A 12,455-nucleotide genomic window follows, 5' to 3' on the forward strand; every position below is an offset into this window, starting at 1 on the left:
ATTTTGTAGATATGGTGTCTTTAGAAACTTCATTGCTATTTGGATTGATCGACTTGACAGACTTTTTCTCAGTAAAAAAGAAAAAAAAAAAATTTTTTTTTGTTTGTTTTTTTTTTTACTAAAGAAAAAAAAATTACAAAAATTTAATTTACAGCAAGAACTTGAACTAAATGAATTCCAGTAGGATTAGGTAACCAGTGCAAAGACATTAAAACATCATGTGCTCAACCTGAAACAGATCAAGTATCTTTATGTGTCGTTCAGAGGTGAAGTTTGGAGCAGGGCATAGAGAAAAGCTCCTGGAGCTTCATCTACGATAACATGAGCATTCCCTGTCAAGAGGAAAAAGGGATATAAGTCTAAAAAATGTTTTTTTAAATCCCCAAAGCTCTTGATTAACTGATCTGTCGCTGTTCCAATTCAGGAGATTTGGATCTTGACTAAGAGATTCCAGAATCCAGTCGTGGCAGATAACAACAAAAATAATGGTGGACAGCACTGAGCTGTGTTGTCAACATATTTAAACACAACATTTGATGTGGAATATATGATATATGAGTGATACATGAGTACTTGGGTGACTGGTTAGTGCTTTCTAAATGAGGTGGAAGCGAAGGGTCATCTGGTAGCGTTTGTGCATCTGATTTGGATTCCTACTGGGAGCTTCCCTTTGAAAGTTTTCCAGGGACATCCCACCGGGAGGAGATCCTGGGACAGACCCAGCTCACACTGGAGGGACTGAACCTTTTCTTGCCTAAGAACACCACTGGGATTCAACAGAAAGAGGTGGAAGGCGTTACCATGGAGACAGAGTTCTGGGTTTCCCTGGCTCCTGGACCGAGTGCAGGAGCCATGAGATGAATGAAAGATGAACCAAAGTGAACTGGCCTGAAGGGTCGGGTTTCAGAGCTGCATGTGTTGTGCATGGACATGTTCTGGAGACATAACAGAAAAACTAATAATGATTGTTGATTATTACCAACAGGACTGGTTATTACAAATTAACCACAGAAGATGAACTTCAGGCTTTAAATCTCGGGAGAGGATGAGGAGCTGAGACAAATAAATACATCTACATTTATGAATCAGCTGCTAAAAATATGAACTACTTTCAGATATGATTGACTGGTTATATATTAGTATGAAAGCAAAGGAAATGTTGTGTAAAAATGTTTCCTTCATACATACTTTTGCTTTGTCCTCAAAGACAGAGTAAAAGTCTGTCTTTGCTCTGTCTGCTCAAATTTAAATATGTATCTTTAAACATATAATAGTTAATTTATACCAAAACATTTTTCACAATTGTTTCTACTTGCAGTATTTCTGGGACTTTGGGCTAATTTCACAGCCACCTCCGGGTTTCTGCCAGTTGGTGAAGACGGATGCGTGGAAATTCAGAAAATGAGCAAGACGACAATACCTACAGAAGACACAAAACAAGCAGTCATAATAAATGTTCTGTTCTGTCGCATTGTTTGCTGTTCCTCGCCACATTTGTTGCACATAAACCTCACATACAAATCTGAGGATGTGAAAGGTTTGCAGCACAGAGGAGCTGCAGTGGCTGTTATGAGCTGTCAGTCACAGCAACAACTCGGCTGCGTCTGACTCCTGTTGATAAGAAACTGAATCGACCTTTCATAAAGGCTCCGTTCACTCGGCTGCTCTGCAGCACAAATGTCTCTGCTGATATGTTTCAGATTCAAGTTTCACAACCAAGAACTCCGGTAGCCTAAGTCAGCATGAGGCATTGTTAATGGCTGCATGAATCAGTTCATATCCACTTCATCAGCACCAGTTTTCTTCAAGCATTTTACCTTTGTGCCATTTAGACAAAGTGATGCGTTATCTTGGTATAGAACATGTGTTTCTAGACTCTGCCACTGTAGAAATCACAGTAGAACAAATATAATTTATATAAATAACACCAGACTCTGGACCTTAAAGAATTAGGTTTATCAACTAATTGCATAGATCTAAATGCATCTATAATTTAAATACATTTAATCAATTTTTGTTTACATGTCAAAGTTTTTGGCTGGAACCTTTGTAGTGCAATGCAAGAAAAGACTCTTTTCGTTCATGTTTTAAGCATTTTAAACTTCAGTCAGATATTCTGGGGTTCTTCCATTGAACAAAGAACAAAATGGCTCCCAGGTTTTTCATGAAGTCCTTCAGTGGTTTCATGAGCCTCACATTTCCCTTGTGATTGAAGGTTGTGTATGTTATGAGTGCATACATGAATTTTGTGTCGACTAAAGTTTCAAAATCTTCTCCACATTCAGCTGCAGGACCGCCCACACTCTGAACACTGTCCAAGGGCAGTGGGCATTGATGGATGGACCTCATTGTAAAATGTTAACCTTGCTGTGAGCCGTGCACGAGGTTTTAACAGCGCCGCGCTCTAATGGAACTTTTTTAGCAGATGCCAAGAGAGAAAGCCCTTTGGAAGTTTTTTTAATTAGAATATCTGCCTTAGAAAAAGCAGGTCTGATGCTGAGATAGTCAAAAGAGTGTAATGTGAACATTTTTCTATGTTTTTAAAAGTTTGGTTACCATCTGCAGAAATTGCTGCAGAATCCCAGGAGGATAACAGATAAATGGAGAGTGTGGATCTGTGTGGGGGGCAGAGGGATTTGTTTGAGACGCTAAATTTACTGATGAATATTAACCAGTGATTTTATGATACAGGCTGACAAATAATATAAAAGAAACTTGTCAAGATCCCCAGCCGAATGCCTAAATATAGATCCAGCATGTTTCAATAAACGTGGAAACAATAAATTTGATATGTTTTCATTGAAAATTTTGTTAAATTGTGGTCTCGTGGCTGAGCCTGAGGCCTGAGGTTTGTTTCTCTCTGACAGAACAGAATGTCTGTCAGATTTCACCAGACAGTCTGACTCTCTCCTGCTTCCTTGCTTCAGGTAACTATGCCTGACAACAGGATGATGCCTTCGACTGTTTCTCCTCGTTGTGAAGATGTTGGGCCTTTGCTGGGTTTGTGTCATAAGGTTTGTCCTCACATGTCCTTATGTCCAAAGAAATTCCTCTCTGGGACTTCAAGTTCAGCTGGAAATAGCTTTCAGTCCTCAAGTCATTTTGTGCTAAAAGATCAAATTCTGGTCTGTCACTCAGTTCAGTTCAGCTGGGATAAAATGAAAAACAATTCACAGAACACACTGAGGCCACATAATAGTAATGCAGCAGAAAACTGTGATTTCCACCCAGCTGGTCTCAGGATAAATGCAATGTTCAAAATGAGACGCATCAAAAGCGACACATAAAACACTCTTCTAATGAACCTGATATTTTGTGTCGTCTAACCACCATGTATGGCACATTTCCGTCTGTAGAAATAAAACAAAATAAGTGATTTTAATATTATCCTTCTCATGAAGCCAACTGGGAAATAACAGAAAAAAGAGTTTATTAGTAATTACAAGTTTGGCAGAGAAAATTTGCAAAATGCTTCTATCTTGTTGAGTCAACTTTTCAAAGTTGACTCAACTTTAACTTCTATGTGTGATTTAGTTATATGCGAGGCATCTGCAATGTGGACTCACATACAAGAAGAAAAAGCTGTTATGTAACTAAAATGTGTTATACTAATAACACTGATGGGGGTCCTTAATTTGATTTGAGTGTGTCCAATAGCAGCCATCACTTCACTACATGTTTAGTAGTGAGCATGTTTCCAGATATCGCCACCTTCCTAAATCACTTTTTGCCAAAAAGGATTTTTTTTTTGCCTGAAACAAAAAAAAAAAAAAGTCACCTCTTTCTTTATTGGAAAGAAAGAGGTGATGATTTTTTGCCATTATTTTAGGAAGGTGTTGTGTTATATGTAATGACACAACACTCTGCTGGCCACAGTGGTTTGGCCAGCTTTCATCAGTCATATAATCAATCACTCAAACTAGGTCGAGTACAGATTTTAAGCTTAAACTTAACAAGAGCCAAAATGTGCTCACTACGGGGCCGAGGACGGCATCTCTCTGACTACATCTCCAGTTGGATGTCACCATCATTTGGGATCAGCTCAGCGACTAAAACAAATGCAACCTGGAGCGTTTTTATTTTTTGTCCGTGTCTTTCATTAAATATAACACAAGAGCAAAGCATTTCTAATCCATTCCCAGTTTGTGAACAAAGAGTTTCAGAAAGTGATCAGAGATGTATCGCACACCTTCAGTGGTCACAGTGGACATCAATAAACGTGTCATCACGAAAGCGCCAGCACGGCAAGAGGACTAATTAAAGCCTGAAAACAAGCAGACATCTGTTTCTGTGGGAGGACAGCGTTACAGTATGTAGTGAAGGCATGTCAGCTGCTTTATTTTCAACAACAGTCAAAACACAGCAGAGGTGAAACACACACACACACACACCCACACGCATACACACACACACACACACTCACACATACACACACACACACACACACACACACACACACACACACTCACACACACACACTCACACACGCACTCACACACACACACACACACATACATGCACACTTTCTGAACAGTAACAGCTCCAGCTGAAATGATATGTTTTTAAAACTGCAAATGCTGAGTTTGGAAGCAATAAGAGCATAGACAACAAAATAAATAATAATGAGGAAAAAAAAAAGAAATGAGATGACTGATGAGGAGCAAGTTCGCCCCTGTTGGCCTCTCTAGAAGAGGAGTCAATGGGGTCGAGGATGAGCACTTTGCCCCTCAACCTCAAGCCTCCTGAGACAAGAGTCACACATTGACTGAGACGAGACAAGTTAAATATTTAAACAGGTTAAGTAGTGTCCTTCTCAACATTCATAGTTTTGCTCTTTAATCGCATTTACACTTGGCTTGGAGATCATCCTATTACCATAAACCTCATTATTATGATAAATATCTGAGCTGTGCTTCTGCAGGGAGCACACTCCTAAGCAGGTTGGTTGTAATGATGGTGTTTTGCTGGTTAAATGTCCCCTAGTCAATAGTGTGATGTTGCAAACACCCAAAGTCAAACAGTCAATAATAATAAAACGAGAAGAACAGGAAGTAAAGAACAAGCAGAGAGGATCTGCACACAAACTGAAACAATGCCTAATAAATTGTTTAAACCAGCAACTTCCATACGCCGACAGTATACGCTAAGCATTCATGCTGCTTGGTGACCTTGGACTTTCTGCTTTGAGATTTCAAAAAAACTCAAAGCAAATGACCCTAGTCATTTGCAAGAATGACTAGGGTCAGTTTCCAAGAAAATTGACTTAAAAAATTGGTTCTCTGCAGCCAATCACTTCCAACACCAGCAGTTCAAACAGCTGAACAGATGCATGGAGACCTGGAGTTGTATAAAATCACATAGAATACTTTATTTTCTTGTAATTTTCGCATCTGAGTCGTCGCTGGAGTTTTTGGTTCTGTTCTCTAATTTTAGATCTAATTTTGGGAAGAGTTCCCGGACAAAGATTTGTGCTAGTCTGGGATTAATAAGGTCATTAAATGTAGACTAAACAAAATCTGCTTTTTGGTTGTGATGGAAAGTAGTTGCAGACTCAAATAAGTCCTGGAGTGAGATTAAAGCTCACAAGATCATTTTGTGGTTTTAATTAAACCCCACAGGAGAAACGTTTAACGTCAAATTAATTCTGGTTGTTGTCAGTAAAAATGAGTGATTGCCACTAGCTGGACCAGTAAAAGTAATAGTTCCAATATGACAAAAAAAAATCTTTGGCTTGTTAGACCAATGCAAAACTGAAATACTCCCCTACACTTTTTCACTTTCAGAACCATTGCTTACATTTGTCACACAGTCAGTCCTGAGTCCACGCATCTGCTGGTGCTCATAACTTTTTTATTGTATTTTATTTTTTTATTTTTTGGCATGTGGCATCTCTCAGAGTGAATGAAGCTAGAGATTTGTGTGGTGTCAGTATGTAAATTCATTTGCAGAATTTGATCAAGAATCACATAAACTCAATCTGAGCCAACAGCTTGACTGCAGACTCTAGAGATTACAGAGTGCAAAGGCAGATCTCTAAATTACTGATTGTTAAATATTGTCTTCAGTGTAAGTTATTAGGATTTTATGTGACATAAATAAAACAAAGTGTGGCATTTGCATTCTTGCTGGTAGGAAAACCTTCACAACTTCACAACCTTCAGTAAAAGCTTGATGCTGCCACTGCCAGGTTCTACTGAGCACAGTGTGTGTTCAAGGAATTATTATTGTATATAGATCCATTTTTATCTTATCTGATTAGATGAGTGTTTTGGCTAAATGTAAATAGGAGATTATATAGCTTTCTGGCTTTCTTCTCATCAATCTGTCATTTAGGCCAGATTTATGGAGCAATTGATGAATATTTGTCCAGTCGATCATTTTTCCAACAGAGATGTGGCAAAATTTGCAGCCCAGACCAAAAAAATCACAATGGTGGAATCTGGTATGAACACTGCAGCAGATTCAAAAAATGATCAATAAAACATGCACGGAAGTGCTTTTTTAAAAAATTCTATAATGTATTCATTTATGTTCACATAAAATGATTTGATGAGCATAAAGAGCTTTACTTACTTATGAAATTGTTTATTTTCAAGATTATGTGCTACAATTGCAGCTTTATTTCAAATTTTAAAAACAATAATTTAAAATGGCAAACTGTAATGAACTGCTTTATATAGGAAAGATCAACAATTTAATAAAATAGTAACTCAAAATGTAGGCATATGTGCTGAATTCCTAATAATGTTCTATTTTTTCATTTGAATACAGGTTTTTAAGAAAATCTTCGACTATGGAGTCAAACGTTAAACAGTCGAGGTTTTAAAATATAATGGCGCCATCTAGTGACGAAATATATCAATTCAATATAAAATCTCAATTTTCATTTGTGGGTTTGTGTTGAGTGTTTTGACACGCACGTTGCTTAATCACATCATGTATCCCAGGTTAGATTAATTGAAGCAGTAAAACGCTGATTGTACTATCTACATGTTTCTTTAACGTCTATTATAGAGGATTTTTTTTTAAATTAACTCTAATGTTATTCAATTTAAAAATCTGCTTGTATGGATATTCCTTTTAAATGATTATATCTGACATCATACGTCACACAAAATAAATTTACAAAAAATCAAATGATGCACGTTTTGGCGTGAGCAGGTGCGTTCAATGTTATTCTAAAAGTAGGGATTAAAAAGCCAAACATGAATGTTTATGAATAAAGAAAGTATTTCAATATGATATCTGTAATTTTTATTCTGCTAATTTCTATGTGTGATAAAGACAAATAAAAAAACGTTTATTCTACACGTTATTTCTAAAAAGAACTTTTTTTAAATTAAATTAAAGCTTTCATATTTCAGTTTTCTAATATCAGAGTTTACAAGAAGTCCTGGAATGCACCACGGCCCCCTGCTGTCCAGCAGAAGTAATGCAGCCACGGCTCCGCGCTGGGACTGGTCGTTTCGCAGCCATTTTCTGTCCAACCAAACAGCCGCCTCAGGAAGGTAACCAACCAGGGCTTCATTGCAGGTTTGTGCCGGGCTCCGGCCAATGATTGCTAACCGATTGCTTGTTAGCTCGAATGGAAATGTCCGTCACTGACTGATTTTTTCATTTGTTGTCTGAGTGAATGAGTGCTGCTCATTAGGAAGCCTGTGCTTGGCGAAACTTAAAAAATAAGCGTTAAACATTCCGGCCTGGTTTCGTCTTTCTCTGCCGTGCGTGACAAAGAGCAGGCCGACGCAGACGCGGGTTCCAGTGGATTTGAAATAAGAACTTCCGCGAGGAACATTATGTACCTGAGTAATTTACCTTCAGAAGGTAATATCCCATTGGACAGTCGCTTTTTAATTTGGTAAAATCGTTGGCTTTTTGGACACAGTCTCATCCACAAAGCTAGCTCAGGAGTTTTGGCCTGTGGGGAGCTAACATTAGCAGGCTAACACCTGCTAGCTAGCACACAAAACAACACATTACTGCTTTTAAGTATAACCACACAGAGCTAACACGTATCTGCAATTTTTCCACATAAAATACAACGCTAAGTACTGTAGAGAGCTCACTGTATCGTGTTTTCATGAACTAGAATAAAAAACCGGGGAGGAGAATAGGTTGGGAATTTTCCAAGTCAACAGTAAATGAAGCGCCCTGTTGTTAACTGTAATTCCATGTTGGTTACATACTTAACATGTTGGTTACATACTCAATCACCGAATGAACAGGCAGGTCAAGGGTTCAAAGCTAGTCATGGTGTAGATCTTTGACAGATGCATCAGCTCAGTTTGTCCGATAGAAAACACACTAAATAGTTCAGAGGAAGATGAACGTAGTGATGTGACAATGTTCTTCCAAAAAGAAAAGGATTTTCCTTTTATTTTATCTCGTCACACTAACATATTCCAGATCATTCCGCCAATTTTATAACCTGAATAAATTCAACATTTTCGGGTGGGGGACGTTTTTCAGAAATGTGTCCCTTATCTCTTGCCTCCTGATGAGACATTTTCTCTGATAAGTCAGCTTTTGGATGATTGGATCAAGATTATTTTGAGGTCATGCAAAACTGTTGTTCATGTGATATTTTTGTCCCGTCTTTCTCTTACTGTCGAATCATGAACAGTGAGGCCTGCAGCGCGGTGTGGTGCTCAGGGTTGTCTGTTGTTCCTTTTGGAGAAAAAGCCGCAGCGCTGCTACAACAGAACATTGAGACCTGCTCCATGTTTTCTCCTCTGTTGATGACAGTGGCTAACTTTTTTTCAGATGGACGGAGACAGCTCAACCACAGACGCCTCTCAGCTGGGCATGACTGGAGAATACATGGCGTCCAGTCATTATGTTCTCCACCCCCAGGATGGTAAGGAGACGCAAAGCTTTCACTCAGCCCTTTGCTCATGAACAGCTTTTAGATTTAGTCTAATTGTGCTTTGCAGACGATGGAGAAGAGAACATGAATGACCATGAAGACAGCGGAGCCAAGGAGAACTACAGGGAGCAGGACATCTACCTCCCTATCGCTAACGTGGCTCGCATCATGAAGAACGCTGTTCCACAGACTGGGAAGGTTGGTCAAGGAGGAGAGGAGAAGAAGAAATTATCCCAATTAGTTCAGTTTATGTCTGCTGCGCCATTTCACAACACGTGATAAATCAGCCCAGATTTCCTTCATTTTGGGAAATCGGATGCAAGTGAAACTGATCTCATCTCGCCTTTCTCCACACTGTGCACTTCTGCTATGCTGTGAGAGGATCTGCCCACCGGGTCACATCTGCACCTGAGTGGTTAACAAAAGACTTCCCACTGATGCTAACCTCGCAACTTTGTCGCTATACCTAGCAACTTTTCTAACAAATCTGAATCTGCAAAGATTGTTCAGAAAACTGCAGTGGGTGCACTCCTACATGTCGACTTTATAAGGTCACTTCCATCCAATAATACATAGATCCAACTAATCCTAGTTATCAAACAGTGCATTAAGTTCAGTTTATTACTCTGATTAGCTTAAAGAGTTGTCTGTCTCAGGAAACCCAGCAGATTGCATCTAGTTGTGTATTCTCCTGGACCAGCAGGGGGCAACAGAGAGTCACTCTGCTTGTGATGTTTACTGTCCAGATATCCTCGCCTCGTCTCCATTGGCCGAGCTGCACTGATTGCAATTCCTCTGCTGATCTATTAATAGATCGGCAGTACAGATTTAATTTTTGTCTGAAAAGTTGCTAATGTAGCAACAAAGTTTTAAATTTGGCAAGAGACGTCAGCGGAGCAGTCAGCTGAGCGGATGAGGACAGTGGCTGATTTTCAAACTTTTGGGGAGGAAGATAAGATAAGATGGATTTCTCGTGTACAAAATGTTAATGTTAAAAATATAAAAACCTGATTGTCAAATACAATTAGAATGCTTTTGAAGTAAACAAAAGCAGGAATCAGTTCAGGCAGAGGTGCAACTTTGAAGAGAAAATTTCCCTTATAACCAATTCAGTCAAAAATCAGAAGATTTTTGTGGAGATATTTTCCACTGACTCCAGAAATGTTTTTCAGATCAGTCCAGTTCCTACTGAACAGGAGACACTAAAGCTCTTAGCCTGTGTTCCTCTTCCAACCCACAGATCGCTAAAGACGCCAAAGAGTGTGTGCAGGAGTGTGTGAGCGAGTTCATCAGCTTCATCACGTCGGAAGCCAGCGAGCGCTGCCACCAGGAGAAGAGGAAGACCATCAACGGGGAGGACATCCTGTTCGCCATGTCCACGCTGGGCTTCGACATGTACGTCGACCCCCTCAAGCTCTACCTGCAGAAGTTCAGAGAGGTGAGGCTGCGATCGCAGTGCCGCCATGGTAGCGCCTCACTGCTGCTGCTGTAGTAACACGGTTGCTTTTTTCCCCCAGGCGATGAAGGGGGAGAAGGGGATGCCTGGAGTGGCAGTGGGTGAAAGTCTGGGTGAGGATCTGACAGACGACAGCTTCGGTAAGAGAATCGCTGCCGTCTGGGTGACCAGCAGCCACAGCAGGACATTTATCACATCTGTTATCTTTTATCGTAAAAAGATAAGACTTTTGATTTATTGATGCTGTCACAATAAGTTTCAGTTATTGATGACAAAAAACGAAACTGACAGATTTTTTATTGTTTTTTCCACTATTTGTTCCATCAATTAAATTAAAAAATCTGAATAAATGTAGTTACTGTGTGCTGCTTCTTGAGAGAAAGCACAGATTTTTAAGTAAATGGCGTCCTGATGAAGCCTGTTTCAAATGAAAATGTTTGTGGCATTATGCAGCCATACAGTCAGCTAAAAAATAAGAAATGACTTGCTGTTTTTTTTAGTCAGTGCTGCAACACATGACAATAAGTCTAAGTCTGTTTCACCCTCTCTTACAAACAGCTGAGATTTTCCAGTTCATGCTCCTGTTTTCTCTGACTTTTCCTTTTTCCCCTCAGCCAATCCGCTTCCAGCTGGGATTATCACAGCAGATGGTCAGCAGCAGAACGTCATGGTGTACACCACCACCGCATATCCACAGGTACAAACAACCCCCAGTTCTCATTTCAAATCATTTGCCATGTGGGTTAAATTGACTCATTTCACACATTTATTGCTGTAGATTTAGAGGTAATGAAAACCCAAGGTTCCGTTTCTGCCACAGCTTTCCACTAATATTAAATTCAAGGTTTTCATCTATATGACAATGAAGTCCAGTTGATTCACTCATTAAGTTCACAGTGGTGAATATATAGTGGTGAATGCACACACATTAAAACAATGAGAAGCCTAAAAGTGAATGTGTTGTAGTGTAGCAACAAACAAAACAAAAACTAATGATTGTGAATGAGACATAACTCTTTCATCTGATGCAGTACGTGAGTGTGTGTGTGTGTGTGTGTGTACCAACCAACCAGAGTTATGTCTGATCCTTGAGGAGCAGCTGAGTGGATTAAACGGCGTTCCCATCATTCCTGTCTGTTTCAGATTCCCACCGTACAGCAGATCCAGTTTTCATGACGAGCGTCAACACCAGGCCCTGCTGCCGGGCTTTTACCCGGGGCTCGCACTCGCCTGATGACCTCTGACCCTTCCGCTGGGAAAGGCCATCCAATCGACTGGAAGGGAAGCATCCGGAGAAGCCCTCATGTACAGAGAGATCACTACCTGTTTCGTAGAGTGTGTAGTTTCTAGTCATCAGGTACCAAACGTTTGGAGAACTTCCAAGTCAGCTGGGAGATGCAAGCCTTTATTTTAAAAACTAGTCCTCTTACATGGTTTAGTGTTGGATTATGTTTGTGCTTGTGTATCAGTGTATTTTGCTTTTTGTTTTTGGCGTGTTTTGGTTCTGGAGGAGGGCTCAGAGAGGGTCTGTGAAGGGAGGGGTCTCTGTCCAGGCTGGTTTTTGAACACCTGCGTCCAGAAGGAGCCATGTTGTTACCTTCACATTAGATCAAGCAGCTCTTTTTGTAAGTGATCACATGTGCTTTAATGTTATGGGAACCCTTTGAATAAAAATTCAAAAGTGATCTTTCAAGCGTCTGTTCTTTAACTTCTGTTGTTTACTTTGAAAATTAGTTTACTTTGAAAATTAGAGTATCTTAGCATCGTCTTTGAATGTTTAGTGGAAAGAAAACGTGTGCACAGCTGACCTAATGTGTATAAATGGGGAAGACTCCCAATCTGGAAAATGAAGACCTTTTATTGACTGTTTTTAATAGTAATATGAGAGGGAGACCTTATGCTGGTCTCTCTCATGCTATAAATTTTGAATAAAATTTACTAAAAGTTTTGGCTGTGTTATAGAAATCAAGTTCAATGAGTTGGAGTAGTTTAGCTTCAGATTGGTTCATTTAACACAACTACAGATCAAGATGAGCATATGAATATTAGGATTCAGTCACACCATAAATGATTTAATTTGACATATTTAATGAAATTAAGCAGTTTGTTTAGGGCAATAAGTGAATTTTGTTT

General features: G+C 39.5%; 1 protein-coding gene across 2 annotated transcripts; it reads left to right on the forward strand.

Moving 5' to 3' along the window:
- Positions 1-7,417: 7,417 nt before the first annotated feature.
- nfyba (nuclear transcription factor Y, beta a) lies at positions 7,418-12,007 on the forward strand. Of its 2 annotated transcripts, none has more exons than XM_055055670.1 (7): positions 7,418-7,533; positions 8,764-8,857; positions 8,934-9,064; positions 10,107-10,304; positions 10,384-10,462; positions 10,937-11,019; positions 11,466-12,007. In XM_055055670.1, the coding sequence occupies exons 2-7, from the start codon at positions 8,764-8,766 to the stop codon at positions 11,496-11,498; spliced, it is 618 nt and encodes a 205-aa protein (XP_054911645.1). In that variant the 5' UTR covers positions 7,418-7,533; the 3' UTR covers positions 11,499-12,007. The 2 variants fall into 2 exon arrangements, with proteins under 2 accessions (XP_054911645.1, XP_054911646.1); XM_055055671.1 differs by lacking the exon at positions 7,418-7,533 and adding an exon at positions 7,555-7,824.
- The last annotated feature ends 448 nt before the right edge of the window (positions 12,008-12,455 follow it).

The sequence above is a fragment of the Poeciliopsis prolifica genome, unplaced genomic scaffold (genome assembly GCF_027474105.1).
Source record: "Poeciliopsis prolifica strain line A6 unplaced genomic scaffold, Auburn_PproV2 SCAFFOLD042, whole genome shotgun sequence".
NCBI lineage: Eukaryota > Metazoa > Chordata > Actinopteri > Cyprinodontiformes > Poeciliidae > Poeciliopsis > Poeciliopsis prolifica.

Bases quoted from the DNA above. Each gene is read 5' to 3' on its own strand.
- nfyba (XM_055055670.1), top strand. From the start codon at position 8,764: ATGGACGGAGACAGCTCAACCACAGACGCCTCTCAGCTGGGCATGACT. The intron at 10,305-10,383 runs GTGAGGCTGCGA...TTTTTCCCCCAG, and splicing joins ACCTGCAGAAGTTCAGAGAG to GCGATGAAGGGGGAGAAGGG. The intron at 11,020-11,465 runs GTACAAACAACC...TGTCTGTTTCAG, and splicing joins CCACCACCGCATATCCACAG to ATTCCCACCGTACAGCAGAT.